The sequence below is a fragment of the Hylobates moloch genome, unplaced genomic scaffold (genome assembly GCF_009828535.3).
Source record: "Hylobates moloch isolate HMO894 unplaced genomic scaffold, HMol_V3 SCAFFOLD_8, whole genome shotgun sequence".
Classification (NCBI taxonomy): Eukaryota; Metazoa; Chordata; class Mammalia; order Primates; family Hylobatidae; genus Hylobates; species Hylobates moloch.
In genome coordinates this window covers 19,368,816-19,392,236 of record NW_026652283.1, presented here as the reverse complement: position 1 = coordinate 19,392,236, position 23,421 = coordinate 19,368,816, and the positions used below count along the sequence as shown (strand labels likewise).

At 35.8% G+C, this 23,421-nt stretch overlaps 1 protein-coding gene across 1 annotated transcript in view; it reads right to left on the bottom strand.

The window, feature by feature from the left end:
• Nucleotides 1-11,597: 11,597 nt before the first annotated feature.
• The window catches only part of PDE3A (phosphodiesterase 3A), a 294,546-nt gene continuing 282,722 nt past the window's right edge, over nt 11,598-23,421 (bottom strand). Inside the window, 2 exon segments of the mRNA XM_058442168.1 lie at nt 11,598-11,968; nt 20,916-21,174. Of these exon segments, the coding sequence (XP_058298151.1) occupies nt 11,727-11,968; nt 20,916-21,174 (501 nt within the window). The 3' untranslated portion in view covers nt 11,598-11,726.

The following is a 23,421-nucleotide window of genomic DNA, read 5'->3' as shown; positions in this document are numbered from 1 at the left end:
TCCTGAAAGGATTTCGGTAAGGTTTTAAAGTTTTACTGAAATAATACCAGTGCAACCTTGGTTTAGTCCAACAAATAGTCTGAAAATAGAGACTATTCTCCAGAGATGACAAATTTATTTCTAGAACAGATTTAATAAAAACAATATTAAAAATACAAAATCCTTAAACTCATTTGAGTCAAATGCAAAGGTTAAAGGAAAAAAATGTAGAAAATATACTATAATCTTCAATTGCTTTTAGATTGGTAGAGCTCTACTGGGTTTTATTTGCATAGCTTGGTTTTTGTGGCACAGTAGAGAAATTGAAAGTAGTTATTGTATAAGGATGATTCTTAACCATTTTGAAAAAGTTCTGTTAATATGATCAGTTCAGACCTCTCTATAAAGTTTTATAATTCTATATTATATGTAAGTAGATTAATTTCTAGTAGAATTAAGCTATTAGATACTTAATTTTATAATTTTAATTTTGACTTTAGATTCAGAGAGTATATGTGCAGATTTTTTACATGGGTATATTGTGAGACACTGAGTTTTGGGGTAAAGTGATTCCATTGACCAGATAGTGAGCATGGTACCCAATGGGTAGTTTTTCAGCCCTTGCCTTTCTCCTCCATCTCCCCCTCAGGTAATGTGCCATGTCTATTGTTCGCATTTTCATGTCCATGTGTACCTAATGTTTAGCCTCACTTATAAGTGAGAATATTATAATTTTCAAACCTCTAATGAATTAATGAATTTAGCAAAAGGTAATCAACGACCAATAATATCACCAAAAATCTCAAGCCATTTTGAACATCCTGATGGAAGTTAAAAGCTTGAAACACCACCTTTGAAATAGTCCTCCTTTTTACTTCCAAAGAAAACTAATCTTATCAAATCTCAGGTTAGATTTAAATACCAGTCCATAAGAAATATAAGGAAGAGAAGAACATGTTAAATGACACCGCAAAAGATACAATCAGCAAAATTGAAAGTAAAGAATCTATTTAGGACAAATAACTCAATATTTTTTCCAACCAAAAAGCGCAAGGAAAAAAGGAGATGAGGGAGAAATTGTATATTTTAACGTAAGAAATGAACTGACCAATTTCAATGTACGGACTTTGTACACCTATTCAAAAAGAAACAAACTATAACAAGAAGACTTCTTTGTAATCTTAGAAGTTTTATAACCTCAGAAATGAGAACACTGTGGATATTTGTTGTATTGAGTAATTTGTGTTAGTTTTTTTTAGGGATGATAATGGTGGTATAATTGTTTTAGAGGTAAATATAGCATTTCTTTTCTTTTTTTTTTTTTACAAATCATTTACTAATAAAAGGATATGTCGTATTTATATTTCTATATTTTCATATAGAAATTCATGTATTCATATAGAATTTCATATATTTTCATATAGAGGAGATGCACTAAATATTGGGAGGTATATATGGAACAGATTGGCGGTATATTAATTGTTTGAGCTAGGTGATAGGCACCTGGTGTTCACTCTACTATTCTCTCTGGTTTGAATACATTTGAAAACTTTCATATTGAGTTTTAAGTAAATGATACAGAGACATATATATACATATGTAAATAGATTAAAAATTGTTAGTGGATAAATTCCAAATTTATTTCTATATTTGACTACGAAGCCAATGTTGATATAAAACTTTTGTTTTCCACTATCCATTCCACGTTTTCATTGCCCTCTGTTAGGACTTCTCTTGGTGGAACATTTTTACTGATAGGATGACCTGCAAGTTAATTCTTGCAAGGTCAATTTTCTTAGTGGTTCTGTTTTTATTGGGTGACTCCAGTGTCCCACCACACTCACTATGTAACATGGAAGCATTAAGGGCTCCATGGAGAATTCTTCGTGTTCCAAACACAATCTTTCTTGCCACTGTTTTGTATCAGAAACCATACTTCAGCCTAGTAAATTGGGATCAATCACTTTCTACCCTGATGGTTCAGTAACATGAGACAACAAAATACACCTAATGTTACATGACGAGTTAATGGGTGCAGAACACCAACATGGCACATGTACACATATGTAACAAACCTGCACATTGTGCACATGCACCCTAAAACTTAAAGTATAAAAAAAAATCCAAATAGTAGCCTTGGTTCCAGGGTAATGGAACCATTGTGTATTCTGGTGAAAGTATCCCTTATTGGAAATTATTTCATCTGAACAAGTCGAACCAAAAATTTTAGAGATAGAAAGCACCCCCAAGCCCGCTGAAGCACATGGGGTAGAATTTACAGGCTTGGGGGTGACCTGTAAAGCTGGACTGCGTGTGAATTGGTGTGAACAAGGACACACTAAACTGATGTCTGAGGCTCCCTATTTTAGGTAATGATCATAATAATCCCTCTTCTCTGGCCTGGATGTTAGTCTCCATTAGAACTTACCCATTATTACCCCTCACACCATGTAATTTAAATTTTCCTTCCTTAAGACTTGTTTTGAGAACACTTAATTGAAGGATGGCGTTAAAGGTTCAGACTAGATTGCCAATCATCTCCCTTCCACTCAGAGCCATGACATGATTGTAAGAGGAAAACTCTGAGAGAGGAGTAAAATTCACACCTGAAGAAGAGATAGTCAATCTCGTCTTCTTGTGCTGTGTATAGTTGGAAGTGTGTGTGGTGTGAGAGAGAGAGAGAAAGTGTATGTTTATAGAAAGTGCACTAACTCAACTGATGTATTTGCCTGAGATAAAGAAATATAAATGATAAGTGGAAGGTTCCTTTTGGAGCAGGAAGCTGGAGAGGGTAGTTTCAGGCCAGAGCAAAGGGGAATTTGAAAACATCAGGCTTAGGAGTTGGGATTTGATATCATAGGTAATGGGGAAATAATAGGTGTAGATTGAAGAATCAATTTCTTAGGCAACCTAGGTAGAAATACAACTGTCTGTTTTATAGGACTCTAAAGCTGAATGCCAGAAATGTGGGTATTTTGGCTTTGGTGCTATTTGATGAAAGAAAGGACACAACTTAGTTGCAGAAAGTTAGATGACGACTAAATGTGGCTATGAATTCATTAGTGACAGTGAGAAAGATGTGACCGTGAGAATATAAGCCCCACAAGGTTCTTTGGATATTGTAGGAAGGCCAATAGATGCCTGTCTCATGACAGAGTAAGTTAGGTACCACACCATCATATTTGCATACAAGAGGAAAGGATGCCTTCAGAGGACTGGAGGAAGTGGATTGTACAAATACTACATAAATCATAAAACTGCAGAATTATTTTTATAGTATACATTATATTCACTCATAACATCGACATAGATAATCTAGGTCATAATTTTAATAATTTTGAGTATATATTTACTGTAATATTTATATATTTTATATATATAAAACCAAGAGGCACTTCCAGTAATTCTGGCAAAAAGGGAGCATCAACATAGTATCTAGGCTAAAAAATAATAAAAATAAATACAATTGATCTAGTTTTTATTTCTGTACAGATTCTACTTTTTACGAACATTTCTCAGCCACTAAGTTGCCTAAAAATACTTGTGATGGGATAATACTAAGTATTGCTACATATATTAAAAGGAAGATACAGGTGAAAGGACAAGATTTATTTCAATTGCAAAATGATTACTTAAGTTCAAAAGCCTCACTCTTGTTTTTCTAGAAGTTGAAAAATTTGGCAAAGTTATTAGTTAGCAAACATATTCAGGTCTGTTGAGAATGGTAAGAATTACGTTGTTAAAAATTGTCATGTACAAATGACATCCCTACAGTGTCACTTTGGTTGGCAGTTATTTGAAAATACTGCTTTTCAGAAACAGTAAATTTAGTTAATTAAATACTCTCTGGTTTACAAATATCCTTCGAGGTCAAATTTTTGGGCCATATTAATTGAAACTTACCAATGCCATTTTTTTTTTTTTTTTTTTTTTTTCTGTTGGGAAGAGGTAATGACTGGTCAGAACAAATGCCCGCAGAAATCAGAGCACATTTTAATACCAAAATGCAAATTAAATTATTCAAACCAACCAAAACCTAAAACACTCTAAATTCAGATTAAAGTTCCTTCAGTCACATATCCTAATATATTATAGAAAGCCAGGGAGAATCTCATTTTTATTATTTTGCATTGAGAGCTTCCAAATATTTGTAAAAGCACCAATTTTCATTTTGTGATTTGCATGATAGAAATCTTGAGGAAGAAATATCAGGGGGTGGGTGGGTTCAGTGATATTTATTACCAGTGCTTATCAACTAACAGATTGTTCTTGTTGGAACAAAAATGGTATGCATTCTTCTGTGAGAATATATTAAGACATAAACTGACAGTCATAAGTGAAGAAAAACACCAGTTAAGCAAACATAATATGCTAAAATTCCCATGCAAATATTTTACAGAGTATAAAAAATTTAGTGATTTTTTTAAGCTGATGAACAAATATGTATTAAGTAAAGCCATTAAAACCTCACTAACAGGTAATATATAGATATGTCAGAATTATTAAAGTTAGCAATACTATAATATTAAATTATCCTTATAAACAGTTAAAATGAAATCACTGATATAAGATGGAGTTTTTGACCCATAATCAATTTGGAATTTTAAAAAGAAAAGGGACAAGGAAACTGCTATCAACCAACACTTTATATACACAAAGAACTATTTATTGAAGTATATATACTTCAAACAACTATTTTTAATTTCACATTGAACATCTGAGTATTTTGCCTTTTTTAGGGAGTAAAATTACCGGAAAGAAAAATCTTTCTCTTCAAAAGTTATTCAAGTAGCAGTTTTCAAACTAATTCAAGGGCTAATTCACATTTGGAAACATGTATAAGTACTCCTTGTCATAAAGGAAGTCACGGTTGAACAGTGTATCCACAAGTCATTTCACTCCAGAGTAACTAAATTGGTTTGTATTAAAGATGGAGGGGTGTCCTGGGATTCCCTGCAAATTTTATGTAGTATTCACTCCCAATCCACAGCTCTGCATTTTTTGCTTCTTAGTACCATGGGCTTTACAAGGAAAGCAGGAATGAGGAACTAGAAGTTAAGTCGAAGCCCATTCTTTCTTTTTATTATGGCAGAGGAGAATTTCTGCTTATTTTTTGGTTACTAATATTGAGTAAGAGAAGTATAATTGAAGAGAAGCCGTGCTCTCCTCCTATGAGTTTGTCTTTGTTTTTTCTTCATCTGGTTTTTGTTTTGAAACAGGAAAGGAAAAATATCCTGCTGTAGTTTGTTTAATTTGAAATAGGAACTTTCAATGACACTGAAATACTAAACCATTAAGGCTTACAAAGTTTTGTTCTTACATTTTTATTAATGAATTTCAAATTCTAACCTACTATCTGATCATGCTGGGCAGATTAATGCAGTGGCTGTTGTTTATTTACTGGTCAGTGTTTCATCTGTGAAAGTCAAGATGAATAAGGTTTAATTTTTCTTAGTAGGGAAGGTAAGTATTTGGCCTTTTGTGTTAGAACTTAGTAAAATAAAATATACATTAATAGAACATTTATTTTATAACAACACAAAACATAATAAATTGCTGGATAATACACTCCTTTGTCTTAGGAAAACTCAGAAGATCTCAGACTATAATTTGTACAAAGTTAAATTACTGACACTAATTTTTATCTAATGTATTTGAAACCTTCATAAAACATTTTTCCCATGAGGCTTGTAGAATATTAGAAAAAGAATTAAAGCTTCTTTCTAGTTTTCTGTTATATGATACTAGTTATTATATCAAAATATTCAGCCTCTGAGTATATGAAAATAATCAGTAGTTTACAGTTCTGATTATATGAAAATACTCAGTACCACGGAATGTCGTTTTGTGTGTTTCATTTTAATCTAAAAATTAAAAAATTAAATAACTTTGTGAGGCAGGAGGGGCTCAGTGAGACGGGCATGATCGAATCCACTGCACTCACCTGGGAGAGCGAGACCCATCTCAAAAAAAAAAAAAAAAAAAAAAAAAAAAAAAAAGAAAATAAACCAAACTTAAACATTCTTGAGAATACTTACCTATGGTGATTTATTATTACTCATTGAAGCATTTTTGGTTACATTGAATTATTTGCATAATTAAAGAACCACTTCTTAATGCAAAGCAATGAGGAAATCATTGCTTCATTGTCAGAACATAAACATGTTCAACATTTTTTATCTGTAAAGAGAAGGCTTTTCTTCTGTTCTCCACAACTTTTCCAGGAAGCAGAAACCCAAGGATACCAATGTATGTCAAGGCAATCAACCTTAAAAATGTGGAGAAAAACTAGCTGTCTCTGGAAAGAAAATGTGGATTCCTTTTAGAGTCTTAAACATATGTCAAAAGCTAATTTTGTTTTCCATTTATACATAATTCTGTACACTGTATTTTATGGTCTTACCTACACTGATACTAGATCAGTATTTTTGAATCAGCAGGTAAACACTGAGTTCCACTATGGAAGTGAAACCTTAATCTTCAGTTTCATGTCTTCAAACATATTTTGCCAAAAAAAGTTTTTGTTTTTTTGGGGGTTTTTTTTGGCTTTTTTTTTTTTTTGAGGCAAAGTTTAACTCTTGTTGTCCAGGCTGGAGTGCAATGGTGCTATCTCAGCTCACCACAACTTCTGCCTCCCACGTTCAAGTGATTCTCCTGCCTCGGCCTCCTGGGTAGCTGGGATTACAGGCATGCGCCACCACGCCTGGATCATTTTGTAGTTTTAGTAAAGACTGGGTTTCTCCACGTTGGTCAGGCTGGTGTCGAACTCCCGACCTCAGGTGATCCACCTGCCTTGGCCTCCCAAAGTGCTGGGATTACAGGCGTGAGCCACTGCACCCAGCCCAAAAATGTTCATTTTACTTCACCATTGTTAGCCTGCTGTTAGAATGATTTGCTAATGGGAACACAAACAGCAATTCAAGTTAGGTAAAAGCACCATTAGGTAAGGTCAAAGCAACGTGTATTTCAACAAATACCATGTGTTGGCAATAGCACACATTGCCTAACATCCATGGTGCATAACATAGACTGAAAAATATGTTACCGTTCTCTAAGCATGGTTCTTTGGTGTGAAACACACAAATACGTATGCAAATCTCAATTTAAGTTATGTATAGTTTTTAGCTTAACTCATTGTTTGTAGTGTAATTCATTCCCAATAAGAATTTGAATATCTTCCACATGAACAAATTGATGTGTGAATATAGGAACTAAAACTGATATATTTCTTAAAAAGAACAATTTAATTTTGGAATATTCTTTACCTAAAATTGCTGATTTCTTAATCTTAAAATTGAATTTTGTAGAAGATTTAAAAAATGGACTGACAATATCAGCAAATTCATAAAGACACAAACGACCTAGGACAATGGTCATAAAATGTGTTGCTGCTTGTTCGATCAATGAAATAAACTCAGTTTGGCTTCAAAGTACATAGACATTTTAGCTTTCAATTATCTGGAATTGAGCTATTAGCATTTGAACTTTTATTGATATTTCTTCCACACATTAGCTAATAATCGCTAAATAAGGGGGATCTTGTTGGTTTTTCTAGACTATGAAAGTTCGTAGAACTTTGTTTTATTGGAGTGTTCTAACAAACAGTTTGAAAGGAAGTTTATTTGCAAATGGCATATAAGTCAGGAAAGGCATTAAACTAGAATCAGGGTTAGGATGATAGAAGAGGACAAGACCCTTATTGAGGTTTCCATTATTATTTTAGAAGTACTATAAATGATGAGGACAATGGAGAGCCCCATACTGACATGGAAGCACCAAGAATACCTCCCACAGTAGAATATAAATGATTTTTAGATTATTCACTTCTCATTAATCAGGACTTGATAATCACACAATTAGTTCACTTTTATAAATTAATAATTTCAAACTTTAGACTTTATTTATAATGATAATTTTTATACTTTTATTACTTAGAAAATAATTTATATTTTTCCATCATTTAAACAAAGAGTAGGCCTGAGTCTCATGCCTTTTGCACAGCTTTTACCTTCAAAGAAAGTTCTCTGGGTAAGATAGGCAGGGAATATGGGGAAACTGCAAATTAACAGTCTACATACATCTAATATGAACAGTCTGTAAGATACTCCTTTTCTTTCGTTTTACTGGGATTGCAGTGGTAAGATTTGTTCTGGTATTCAACCAAAATAGACAGAATTGGGCATTCTATTTTTAGGAAGTAAATACTTTCTTGAACATAATATGAGAAAATTTCTTCATTCATCAGATGAAGACTAATATAGATATATCCCTGTACAGAGCTACTGTCTTCTCCTTTTATTGTGAGCCAAACCAGGTCTTATCTAAATGACAAAAAATATTACCGCTAACAAAAGCAAAAGTGGTGCTTTTATCAAGGAAACCAATATTTTAAAGGTTAATTTAGATATATAACTGGAAAGACATTTATTAGCATGCTAAAAATAACACTGATGACACTCAGAATATACCTGGTCTTTTACTTAACAGAGAACTATGGCATCCAGGTAACCAGTTCCAACTTTTCCTACCATTGATTTTATGGTTTTCTAAACAATTATCTTTTTCCCTAAGTGGGCTAGAAACTCTTTCATTTGAAAGACCTGAGTTTATCTAATGGCACCTATAAATAGGCTCATATAAAAATGTAGTAAATTGCAACAAATACGTTGGCACCACAGGAAGTAAGCTCTGGAGTTGGATGTGAGCATAATAATATTGCTGTCACCAAAAAGGGGGAGAGCTCTACTGGCAGAAAATGTCCCTTAGCATCCTTTGAGATGTACTGGGTGTGTGTGAAAGTCACAAACTTAGTGGATCTTCATCCCTTTATTTATCCCAATTGACTTCTAGCTGTAATAGCAATTTATTTTTAAAGAAAAATGTATCAATCTGCCTGGATTGCTGAACACAGTTCTGGAATGAAGATGTTCTAATTGCTTTGGCCACTGTTATTCCTCTTATTTCCTGTACCTTAAAACAAAACAAACAAACAAAACCAGGCAGTTTGCTGAGACTTCCACCATAGTAGCCAATCTGCCCCACTAGTTGGACTATACAGCTTTGATGAAACTGTCAACAGACTGTGATGGACTTCCAACTGTCCTGCCAGTCCACTCACTCCAAACATAGCTCTATGTTCAATTAATATTTATGTTAGAGATGGACAGCATTTGGAAAATGGGAAAATATTGGCTTTGTTAAGTACTTAGATACAAGGGGTATAAGAAGATAAATGCTTTTTTCCCCTTCTCTTAATTGCAAAGAAAGAAAAATAGTTAAATTCACTGGCAAAATTTGACTCATAGTAATTTTTGCAAACATAGAGACACACAGGTAAAACTAAGAAAATGAAAACAATTTAGTAAGTTCTAAATAATGAAGACCTGGTGTTAATTCAGAAATATACTGAAATATATTTTAATTATTTAGGTAGAGGCTGCATCCACTTGATCCTTTTTACATTTTCCTACTTATTGGAGAATTTGCCTTGAAACCATGTATTTTTTTGTTGTATTATCTTTGCCTTATTTTTTTAAATGCCATGAATTATTGTAAAATAATGCTTTGAAAGGGGGGAGTACAATATCCATTTATGAGAAACAAAAGTATTTTTAATGTAAACATTCCTTTCTACTACATCAGAGAAAATAAAAACCGGAAATCACAATCAAGGTTTACTTAGAAGCTAAGATTGTTTAGATAATGAGCAGGTCTGTATATAGTACTGAAGGAAGAATCATAACAAACAGTGTTAGAAAGAAATGGACACCAACTATAAAATATGGTATTGGTTAACAGGTTTTCATCTGGGAGATCTGTACCCAGGATTCATTCAGTTAGCAAAAGTTACTAGTGAAAAAACATTCTTTGCAGCATCCTCATGTAACTGGCAATAAAACTATATCAGATTATCATTTAAATTAGAACAGGTAGATGACTGGCTGTCCATCAACCTCCATGCAAATGAATCATCATTCTCTTACTGGGCTTGGAGAGAACTACAATGTATAAAAATGGTGATTAAAATATAACTTTATAAAAATGTTTCCCTTTTCCTTTTTTAAAAAAAGAGTTTACTATCTACAGAAACAAAAAAATCTTCATATTTACATCAAGATAACTATCATGACATATATAATAATATGAAATAAAATATTGAAAGTGAGTATTAACTTTTTAAATAGAGGTTTGGCTCACAGCATAAACAAGTGTAGATAAACAAACCAAAACAAAACAAATAAAAAAAAGACTTTCAATAATAACCCGATCCTCAAACAATCTCTCTATAATCTCCCCTGCCAGAAGAAGCATGACTGACAATGGGCCAGATTGCCGATGGAAGCTACCCCAACCAACAGCATGTGGAATACCACAACAGGGGTTGTCAGTGGGACCTTCACCCCTGAAAGACAAACTACAACAGTTGCCAAGAATCAGGCTTTTCCTATGTCAACACAAAAACCCTGGGTTGAAATATTCTCCTTCATCTCTTGCTATATAACCCAGAGTGATTTTTCTGTTTCCTTTTCTTTCTCTACCACACATTTTGCAGCAAATTAAGACACAGGCGATCGCGCTGAAGTACAATTTCCCAAGCCTTCTCTGGCATCATTCAGAATTCTAACCTGATTAAAGACCTGACTCCAACTCTTTCCTAGGTGTTTATGTATAAAGAATGCCATCCTCTTAAATGGTGATTTGATCTTAGTTGAGTGACATCCATACTCACAGACAGCTCCTATACATTCATTAGGTGAGTAGACTGGAAAATGCCTCAGTCTTCCGGGTTTGAGGCTGGTGATAGAGCTCCTTCAAGTGGTGCATAGCAGTAATGTCATACCAAACATGTGGCCCTCTCACCCAGCCCTTGAGTGCCCTCCATCTGCAAAAGGCCCTCTATTGAAGCTAAATGGAGGAGGGCATTTGGAATGGCTGCCTCCCAAAGACACTCCAGAGTGAACTTCCTTCTGTTTGTTCACATGTACTCAGTCATTTGCTACAGCTATTCTATGAGTTACTGAAACCACAAAAATCTCTACATATGCACACACATGCACACAAGCACCCTTTCAAACTGTTCCCTTCTGTCTCTCTTTCACACACACACACACACACACACACACACACACACACACACACACACACAACACACACACACACACACACACACACACACACACACACACACACACAGTGTTAGCAGGATGTATCAGAATTCAAATAATGCTCTGGAACTTTCATCCCTCAGTACTAAGAGCAAAAGCTGCTTAGTTGGTAACCTACATTTCCTGCACTGTTTCCTTGCTAAGCCACACCGTCTCCTTTGTGATTTGGTTTCCTTTATGATTTATTATATCACAGTGACCACTATATATCTTAATATAAATGTTACTAAATTGTGGAGCCAGCAATCCTGGCCTTCAGTGTGTATGTGTGTGCGTGCATGGGTGTGAATATGTTTTACATGTATCTATGTGGGAGCTTATATACACACACACATATATATTCCCTCCTTAAAAAATCCTTAGAAGCTGGTGTTGCAATGTGAAAGCTTCTTTGAGCAAAAAGTTTTTAACAATGTACCTCACTGTAAAAATATACACACAGAATGCGAAGAATCCCAAAATGCAATAGCCATTTGCCCATCTTCTCAAATTTCTACAGTGTTGTGTCTAAATGTTGTGCTGGCTTGAAGAGAGTCTTTGACAAGTCAATCTGTTTGGAAACACAGCCCATTCTATCCATTGTCACTGGTCTGGCTTTGGGGTTGGTATCTCCTCCCCTCTTGGTTTCCCTTTCTCTTCTTCTTCTTCCTTGATAGCCTGGATCTGTTCTGAAGAGTGCGACTGAGGGGTCTGGTCCAGGGATTGATTTTCTATGCCTGTCAACCGTTGCTCCTCTTCAATGACTTTCTTCCACATCTTGTGGTTCTGTAGGAGGTGCTGAGTTATTTGGCAGTAGATTTTTCTCCTTTTGAAAGTCTTCTTTTCTAAAATAAATAAAATAAAATACACCAAATCAGACTACTTAGTTGTGTGCTGAGCACATGAATGTTATCTTTTCAGATAATTAAGAGGAGTTAATCCATAACCTTGGTTTGTATACTATAATAACGCAGTTTTCGAGAATGGGGAAAAAAAGAGGAAGATGGCAATAATCATTAAAATATCACTGACAAATAACTAGGGACAGTATTTAATATTTGGCAATGTCCAGTGCAAGATTCTGCTTATATCTTGGTATTCTCATTACATTCAGGCTCTCAAGACTTTCCACATAGATCACTGAAATAACTTCTTGTTATGTCTGTCTCTGTCAATCAATTTAATTAATTCACAAACATCTACAAGACTGATATATTTAAAGATGGTTTTGATGTTCCTCATCTGCTTCATGTGGACTAAAAAATTAATTTCAGGCTGGGTGCAGTGGCTCACGTCTCTAATCCCAGCATTTTGGGAGGCTGAGGTGGGCAGATCACGAGGTCAGGAGATTGAGACCATCCTGGCTAACACGGTGAAACCTTGTCTCTACTAAAAATACAAAAAATTAGCCGGGCATGGTGGCGGGCACCGGTAGTCCCAGCTACTCAGGAGGCTGAGGCAGGAGAATGGCGTGAACCCAGGAGGCGGAGCTTGCAGTGAGCTGAGATCGCGCCACAGCACTCCAGCCTGGGCAACAGAGCGAGACTCCATCTCAAAAAAATAAATAAAATAAAATAAAAATTAATTTCAAAGTGTAGTTAACTACACTTAACTACTCTGCTTTTCTTATTTTTAAAACATCTACACTGAACTCATATTTTCAAGCTGGTATTGCCTATCCTGAAATGTTCTTTGCAACCACATGAGAGTATATATTCATTCATTTTTTAAAGACTCCATCAGATTTCAGTGAATTCTTCTAAGAAATAATATCTTTCTTCTAAATTCCCATGATACTCCATATGTACCTCCTAGAGTATATACTGTTTCTGTTTTTATTTTTTCCTTTTTCTTCTCCTTACATTATCTCTTCTTCTGGTAACTGTGCATCCAAAATCATTTAGGGGGAAACTTTTCCCCCTTCCTTCAATTATGTGGTTCTAGAAATGGCTGTTAAATTCTACTTCCTCCCTCACCACCAGTCTACAAAATTGTATCACAGTGACTGGCCAATGGGTGTGTGTGTGGCCCAAGTCGGGCCTGAGTCCTTCCCTGAGATATTTCTCATTTGCACAGAATGAATGTGGGTTTGAGAGGTGTAATTGAAGATCCTTTCTCCTTTGCTTATGCGTCTGGCATGAAGTGAACTTAGAGCTGGCTATAGTTCCAGCTTCATGAAGAAAGCAAGGCTGAAAGAACAAGCTGTTAGGCAGGTGAGGCAAAGACAAAAGCAGGAACAAGTAAGCACTGATAATAGCCAACATCATGTTTACATGAACCAATAATGTTCTCTTTTTTGGAATTTTATAACTTCTAACAAAAAAAAGTTCTACCTTAGTATACCTCCTTTAAGAAACTTATCTTGGAGGGGGTCTTCAAGATGGTAGGCTAGAGGCATCTGGTACTTGCCTCCTCCACAGAGAGGAACCAATGGAGTGAGTAGGTAATCAGACTTATCATCTAAAATATAATTTTGAATTCAACAGAGAAATGACAGGAAATGCCTAAGGTAAGGAAGAAGAGAGAAGTAAGGCAGCCTGCTCGGCTAGGATCATCTATGAGCCTGGAGAGGCTCCCTAAAATATGAGGAAAGATTAAGTGAATGAATCCTGCCATCCGCATTCCTACCATGGACTCCTGCAGTCCTAGCCATGGGGGAGTCTGTCAACCCATGTGGTCTCTGAAACTGATACAGAGAGCTGCCTGGAAATCATGTGATGGCATTGCTTCAGAGAGGGAGCTCACACCAGGACCCACACATTCACCAAGTCCTGAGCAGCTTAGGAGAGGTACATGTGGCCCACTGCTGCCACCACTGGGGTCTAAAGACTGATTCACATCACATCCCTGTCCCCAGCAAAATTTTACAACAGCCTTCCACTAATAACCACACTCTAAGCCACTGAAGGAATCATAGATACTATTGATACTGTTTGTTTACAGTCAAATAAATCATAGAGACTACACTACTGCCTGCACCCAAAATCAAAGCCAAGTAACTTTATCCAACTGGCAGCATAGATACACCTTCAAGAAAAAGTTCCCCTGACAAACGATAATTTAATAAATCGGCTGTAATCTCAGCACTTTGGAAGGCTGAGACAGGCGAATCACGAGGTCTGGAGATTGAGACCATCCTGGCTAACATGGTAAAACCATGTCTCTACTAAAAATACAAAAAATTAGCCAGGCATGGTGGTGGGCACCTGTAATCCCAGCTACTTGGGAGGCTGAGGCAGGAGAATCGCTTGAACCCGGGAGGCGGAGGTTGCAGTAAGCCGAGATGGCGCCATTGCACTCCAGCCTGGGTGACAGAGAGAGACTCTGTCTCAAATAAAAAAAAAAGAAAAAAATAATTAGAACAAGCAACCGCTACACCAGATACACAGATACCAATGCAAAGACACAAGAAATGTGAAAAAGCAAGAAAATATGACACCTCCAAAGGAACAAAATAATCCTCCAGCAACAGATTCCAATGAATAAGAATTTTTTGAAATCCCAGATAAATAATTCAAAATAACAATATTAAAGCCTATCTCAGTGAGATAGACTAGAACTCAGAAAAACAATTCGTAATATGAATGAGAAATCACCTTGAGTGTAAACAGACTAAGATTTCCACTCACAACACACAAACTGGGTGAATTGATTAAAAAACATGAATTATGTGCTAAGAAACTCATCTCATCTGTACACAGATACGGACTAGAAATAAAAGATAGAAAAGACAGACATAGACTAGAAGTAAAAGACAGAAAAATATAATTCATGCACACAAAAAGCAAAAAAGAAGCAAGAGTAGCTATACTTATGTCAGATGAAACAGAAATTAAGTCAAAACAGTAAAAAGAGGACATAGTCATTATATAATGACAAAGAGATCAATTCAGTAAGAGGATAGAATAGTTCTAAACATATATGCACCAATACCAGAGCAACCAGATACTAAACCTGATCTTAGCCAAAAGGCTGAGAAGCAGTATCACACGCAGATATATGCAAAGCAAATATTAATAGATCTAAACGGAGAGAGACACTTCAACACAAAAATAGTTGAGGACTTCAACATCCCACTCTCAGAACTAGACAGCTCATCTGGACAGAAAATTAATAAATAAACATTGGATTTAAACTGCATTTTAGGCCAATGGACTTAACAGATATTTACAGAACATTTTGTTGAACAGCTACAGAGTACTCATTGTCAGCACATGGAACTATTTTCCAGGATAGACCAGATGCTAGGACACAAAACAAGTCTCAACACATTTTTAAAAAATCTAAATCATATCAAGTTTCTTCTCAGACCACAGTGAATAAAACTAGAAATCAATAACAAGAGAAACTTTGGAAACTGTATAAATACGCGAAAATTAAAAAAATATTGTTTCTGAATGACCTTTGGGTCAAAGAGATAATTAAGGAATAAATCAATAAATTTCTTGAAACAAATGAAAATGGAAACAACACAAAGTAGTAGTCAAAGGGAAGTTTAACACAATAAATATCAACAACAAAAAACTAAAAATGTTTCAAATAAGCAACCCAATAATGCACCTCAAGGAACTTGAAAAGCAATAACTAACTAGGCCACAAAGTAGTAGAATAAAAGAAATAATAAGAGAACTAAATAAAATGGAAATTTAAAAAGTACAATGTATCAAGGAAACAAAACGCTGGTTTTTTTGAAAAGATAAACAAAATGAATAAGCCACTAGCTAGATTAACCAAGAAAAAAGAGAATACCGCCAAAAATAAAATCAGAAATGAAAAAGGAGACATTATAACTGACACCACAGAAATACAAAAGAGTATCAGAGACTATTTTAAACAAGTATGTATTAGCAAACCAGAAAACCTAGATGAAATGGATAAATTCCTGGACACATATACCAAGATTGAATCAGGAAGAAATAGAAAACCTAAACAGACCAATAATAAGTAATCAGATTAAATCAGCAATAAAGACTCCCAACAATAAAAAGTCCAGTACTGGGTGACTTCACATAAAAACGCCTTTTCGCATCTATCCTCTCAGTATATGCAGAAACAAAGATCAATTAAGCTCAGAGCTTGCCTTAAAGGAGTTTACAGTCTCTCTCTGGAAGGGAGAGTGCCAAGAAGACAAAAACTGAAATACATGTGCTATGTTTTATGACAGACATATTCTTGTGACCAAGATGGGCTTGCCATTTCTCTCAGTTTGACTCTATTTTAGACTTCTAGACTATAGGACCCTGACCTCCCTCTTGTTAGAGCAGTTACTTTAAAAAACCTGCAATAGCAAATTCTTTCTCTGCTCCTCTGGAATATAGGTAAATCTTCTCCCAGCCTCTAATTAGCTTTACAATCTTACAAAATAAAATTTAAATTTTAAAATTTAAAAAAGATTTAAATGAAGGAAGGAAGGATGGAAGGAAAGAAGAAAGGTAGGCCAGCAGGCAGGCCTATCTCCTAGTCTCTGTTGGGAGGTAGGAGCCTAACTTTAGTAAATACCAATTAACAGGTGGCTTAATCATACTAGCCAATGCTCCCATAACATCCTCCAGCACTTTTTCACTAGCTCACAGCAGCATTTAACAATTTTCCCACCTTTTGCTTCAACAGAGTTCAATCTGTCTCCCCTATTACAATAGTCTTGAATAAAGCCTTCGTTGCCATTTTTAACAAATGTCTGGTGCAATTTATTTTTGATACATCAAACCATAGCAACAGAAGTGACTCAAACTGTGGAAAATTAGGTAGAATTTTTTTCTAAAGGACCTGGTACCTGGGCTGGATGTAAGTAATGAGAATTAAACACTCTGGGTGAAAAGGGGCTAGCAGTATTCCAAGCAAAGTTTGAAGAACTGGGACATAGGCAAAAGTGTATGGGGCACAGGCCATGACCCCTTATATCAATTCTTTCATTTGAAAGCTTCCTAACAAGGGCAGTAGATATAATTGAAATTTAAATAAATTTGAATTCTATGAAAGTCAATAAAATACATTAATACATCAGATTTTTAAAGCAAATTAAAAATTACTCTTCTAACTCTACTTGTCTATTTCTACTTTGTTTTTGTTATAAATCAAATTCTTTTGAGAAATTTTTAAATGTTAATATACTTTTTAACCTAATCCTTTGAATCAAAAGAGTTACAGATGACCCCTGTCTGAAGGACAGGTTTGAATCACAGTTGTAGCAAACACTCTTCAGTTTAAGGTTATTTCATCTTAAAGTTATACACATCGATGGCAGTGAATTCATAGGGAAGAAGTTAACAAAAGCTCAATTTTCCTCTTTTTTCCTTCCAGGGCAGTCCCCATGAGAGCAGCTGTTCTCTTATTAATACTGTTAAATGTTAGCAATAAACCTCTCTGGAATTACACTGAATAAGAAGGTGACGTAGAAGAAAGTTTGTACCAAATAAATTTGCGTAGATTAGAGCCTGCAGGTGGTCTAAAACATGCCTGTATTGGGAGCCAAATTGTTCTGTACTGGAACCTTTTGAAAGGAGAACAAAGAGCCTTTCATTGCTCCAATTCTAAATGCAGCTTAGTACTTCATTAGAAACCTCTTAGTTCGCTGTAGGAATCTTTCAGATTTAATTATAAGGTGGGATAAAAACCTTCTTTTCCTAGGACACCATATTGAAACATTTTATTCTGTGTTTCCTAGGACATCTCCAAGTTTTACAAACTACAGAAGTTATCTGTGCATATTTATTTTTTTCTGAAACCTAAGTATTAGGCAAAGCCAAGGTAACCATTTTAGCCAATATGAATTCTGAAATTAAAATTACTAAGAGCCAAAAGCATTGAAGTTAAAAATTAAGAGACCTAGGTTCCCTTTCTGGTTCTACAACCTTGCAATGTCATTTAAATTTCTGAGCCTTAGTTTAATCTTTTGTAAAGTGAGGCAGCTGAACTGATAAGCATCGATTCCCCCTTCATTTCTAAAATTCTGTTACTCTATGGGGCCATTATTTAGTGAATACTAATGTTGCTCCATATTTATCATTTTCTTGGTTGTAAAGAAATACTTTAAAGATAATATTTCCAAAGCAACAGTATCAAATCACTGTGGATGGGATATTTTTAAACCGTAATATAATGTGATCAGTTAACTTTTGGAAGGCATGAGCAAACAGAACCCAAAAAACTCTCATTCCTGCTTTAGTGAACTTGATAAAAATGGGAAGGTATGACAACCCAACCCTACAGAACAGAAAGAAATGGAATATGTGGTTGTAGCATTTGCTGCTAAAGGCTGGGTTGACAAGTTGAGCCTCTTAAATCTCCTGGCCTGGGTCCTTCAATTCCCAATGCCTGGATCTGTGCATCTGTATTTTCCATGTGTTTGAGTTCAAATAGCAGTAAGTCAGGGCCCCTGGGAACAAAGCTTTTCCAGAGGGTAAGCCGACAATACCTTCATTCAGTGGAAAAACTGTCTTATTCTTAGTAAGACAGCAAACTACCTGGCTCCTTGAAATGAAAACAAACAAAAAGAGAAAACTAATACATGTTTATTAAGTGAAAAAATGAATGAATAACCCGTGAATTCCAAGTCTTGGCTTCTAGCTCTGAATCCCAAGATTGGTACAAATTTTCTAATGGAAGTCTTTTTATTTGCATCAGATAAATGAAATATAATTACTTTAACAGTAGCATATTGAAGAAAAACAACTTGTATTTTCCCCCATTCTACAAAAAATAATTAACAGGCCAGATCTGACCTAAAACTCAATTTGCAAAATTCTACCTCATAAGTTCATAATTGATAATGATTTCTTTATGTTTGCTTATGTGTGCCTACAACAAGGTGCTTATATGAGAGCAAAATGGATCAGTAGAAGGTTAATCTCCTTACAAGATGGTTGGAATGAACCACGTTGTGTATTATCCTGACTGTGATAAGAATAGGCACAAAATGATCAGAATATCTTTCACTGGTTATATTTTTGGTAAGAACTTTGAGAATATTAAGATTGTACTTTATCTGTAAAGGTAGGCAGAAATCACATACTATGTTCTTAGGAACAGTATTTGTGCAATGTCATTGCAAGGGTCATGGATTTTTACTAATTATGCTATTAGTCACTATTTGTTTCATGACAGGATAAATAGGAGAGTAGCTTTAGAGGCAGAAATAAAAATGATTTTATAGTCGATTACGCTAAATAGGTTAGATTGGCCACATGATGCACTCCAGCCAATTACCAGATGTGATAGGTTGTCATTGTTGCTGTTGCTACTGCCCTGGTCCAAAGTCACAGTCATCTCTCACTTAGATAATTTCAATTGTCTCCTAACGGATCGCCCTATGTCTATCCTTGCTCCCTTCTCAACCCCAAGCATATTCTCAATAGAGCAGCTGAAGCAGTCCAGTTAAAATGTAAGTTGAGTCTACTAACTCTTCTGTTCAAAACCACCGACGATTTCCCATCTTACTCAGAGTAAAAGCCACAACCCTAACCGTGCCCTATGGAGTCCTACCTTCCAAGCTTGTCCAGGCTGACTTATTTGTGGTTGCTGTTCGGCTGTTTCGTTTTGTTTTAGGCTTTTAGCACCCGAAACCATGGTTTTTAGTTTCTGTCTCTAGTGATAAGAGGGGTGAGGAAGGAGCTCTACTGGCCCAACCAGAAACAGAAACTAAGAACCCATGACTGTATTCTATCCCTTGGACAGCGTGGTTCCCGGCTGCCTCTGTCTTGCTGCTCCAGCTATCCCAGTTCTCCTGCTGCTCCCTGAACACCCCACCCAACGTACACCTCTGGACCTTTGCACAGGTTGCTTTCTCCTCTCTTTGTAATCCTCTTTCCACATACAGCCCCAGGGAGCACTCCCTTACTTCTTGCAGGTCTGTTTATTTTTACAAATCTTTCCCTTCTTTACATCTTTCTTATCCCTGGATATCTTACCTAAAATTTTAACCTATCTCTATAATATTTCATATCTCCCTCCTTTTATTTTTACTCTTATATTTCTCAGTATTTATCACTACAGTAAATAATACTGTATTTAACATACTGTAGATATACTCACTTGTTTTGCTTATTGTCTACTGATCCCACTAGAATGTACTTCTATAAGGGCAAGGATTTTTTTTTTTTTTTTTTTTTTTGTCTTTTTTTCCCCACAACTCTATCTCTAGTACCTGGAAGGATGCCTGGCACAGAGCAGGTGCTCAATAAATGTCTGTTGAATGAACAAATGAATACTACCTCATATCTATTCACATGGAGTTCCCCTAAACAAGCCAATAAAAACCTATGATTGGTCTTTATGGTAACTGAAATTCTTTCACTTTTAAATCGCTAACATAACCTGAAGCAGCTGGGCACGGTGGCTCACGCCTGTAATCCCAGCACTTTGGGAGGTCGAGGCAGGCAGATCACAAGGTCAGGAGATCGAGACCATCCTGGCTAACATGGTGAAACCCGGTCTCTACTCAAAATACAAAAAAGGGAGGACCTGCATGACTGAGATCTTCCACTGCACCTGGTGATAGAAAAGTCTGCCTCAAAAAAAAAAAAAAAAAAAAAGAATAGGCTTCAACTCCTTATTATTATTTTTTTTCACTTCATGACGGAGAAGATATCTTTGTATCATATGTGTTATTATTATAGATTCCATAGTCTGGACTTTCTATTATTATGATATTGGGGAAGAGAGCTATCCGTAATCAAACTCCGCAAATGATGTTTAGACTTGAAGTATTGCGTATTTCATAAGAAGCATAAAATTCATCTAAAGTAAGAAAGCAATCCCAGGGAAAACACATTAGAACTAGGTTTTAGAACTTACTTGGAGATTCATTATTTTGACAGGTTTCCTCTTCATTTGGTGCTGCTGCTTCTTCCTCCTCTTCTTCTGGGTCATCAGTATCTCCTGACTCATCGCTGTCTTCCACCCATTTTCCTGGCATTAGTCCTGCTGAATCATAGGAGTTGCACAGAGGCCCCACAATGTGAGAGATGAAGGATTCCTGAAGGTTGGCCAGCTGAGGAGCAGAACGATCCATGAAGGGGCTTATGGGTAATCCAAGGCTGGCCTCTTCATCACCCTAGAAATAAAATACAAGTGAAGTCAACATTCACTTGGCATCTGAAATTTGTAAATATGCAAAACCCCAGGCATTAATGCACAAACTTCTTTACTTGACAGCTAAAGGATCCTACCTCAAGTGCTAAGATTCCTATAGAAACACTGTTGCTAATTAGTACTTTTGTGAACTTGAGGTTTTTGCTTTTTATCAAGGAGAAACACAGAAAGTCTAAATTCTAATGTATAAGTAGATGATATTTTTATCACACAAGTCAGTGTCTTTTATATGAGAATATAAATGCACGAAAATGCAATGGTGAGGCTGGGCTCAGTGGCTCATGCCTGTAATCCCAGCACTTTGGGAGGCCAAAGTGGGCAAATCGACACCAGCCTGGCCAACATGGTGAAACTCCATCTCTATTAAAAATACAAAAAATTAGCTGAGTGTAGTGGCAGGTGCCTGTAATCCCAGCTACTCAGGAGGCTGAGGCAGGAGAATCACTTGAACCCAGGAGGAGGAGGTTGCAGTGAGCTGAGATCATGCCACTGCACCCCAGGGTGACAGAGTGAGACTCCATCTCAAAAAAAAAAAAATGCAATAGTGAGAACAACTTTTTAAAAAATATATAAATGTAGCCTATTTTCCTTTTTTGCTTTGGCTCCCAGAAAGGTTTAAAGAATTTATTGCTCAATTCAAGGGGTTACCTTATCCCAGATTTTGTTTGAATTTTAATACATCTCCTGTGATTGTGTTGTTTCTGATATTCTTATTTATCTATATGTTTAATAATATTACTGCACAAATGTTTTATTTTGAAGTGCTTCAAGTGTTTCTGAGGAAAAAGGGAGATTTTTAACCAGCAGTTATCTAGCAAAATTAATAAAGGAAATATCCCAAAACATCAGCAACAATTATGCCTAAGAAGTGGTATTATTATACATGAATTTTCCCTTTAATTTACATTTTTCTGCATTTCCATATTTTGAGAATTATGAATTAATCCCATTCTTAGGAAAGGCAATACATTATTTTTTAAAAACACAAAACTTTCTCCCATTCTGTAGGTTGCCTGTTCACTCTGATGGTAGTTTCTTTTGCTGTGCAGAAGCTCTTTAGTTTAATTAGATCCCATTTGCCAATTTTGGCTTTTGTTGCCATTGCTTCTGGTGTTTTAGACATGAATTCCGTGCCCATGCCTATGTCCTGAATGGTATTGCCTAGGTTTTCTTCTAGGGTTTTTATGGTTTTAGGAGAAAATTTTTGCAACCTACCCATCTGACAAGGGGCTAATATCCAGAATCTACAATGAACTCAAACAAATTTACAAGAAAAAAACAAACAACCCCATCAACGAGTGCGCAAAGGATATGAACAGACACTTGTCAAAAGAAGACATTTATGCAGCCAAAAAACACATGAAAAAATGCTCATCATCACTGGCCATCAGAGAAATGCAAATCAAAACCACAATGAGATACCATCTCACACCAGTTAGAATAGCGATCATTAAAAAGTCAGGAAACAACAGGTGCTGGAGAGGATGTGGAGAAATAGGAACACTTTTACACTGTTGGTGGGACTGTAAACTAGTTCAACCATTGTGGAAGTCAGTGTGGCGATCCCTCAGGGATCTAGAACTAGAAATACCATTTGACCCAGCCATCCCATTACTGGGTATATACCCAAAGGATTACAAATCATGCTGCTATAAAGACACATGTACACGTATGTTTATTGCGGCACTATTCACAATAGCAAAGACTTGGAACCAGCCCAAATGTCCAACAATGATAGATTGGATTAAGAAAATGTGGCACATATACACCATGGAATACTATGCAGCCATAAAAAATGATGAGTTCATGTCCTTTGTAGGGACATGGGTGAAGCTGGAAACCATCATTCTCAGCAAATTATCACAAAGACAAGAAACCAAATACTGCATGTTCTCACTCATAGGTGGGAATTGAACAATGAGAACACATGGACACAGGAAGGTGAACATCACACACCGGGGACTGTTGTGGGGTGGAGGGAGGGGGAGGGATAGCATTAGGAGATATACCTAATGCTAAATGACGAGTTAATGGGTGCAGCACACCAACAGGGCACATGTATACATATGTAAAAAACCTGCACGTTGTGCACATGTACCCTAAAACTTAAAGTATAATAATAAAATTAAAAACCCCACAAACCTTTCATTTTATATATGAATCCTACCTATAGTAACCATAAAATTTCATTCTAATCTCTGTTTAAATA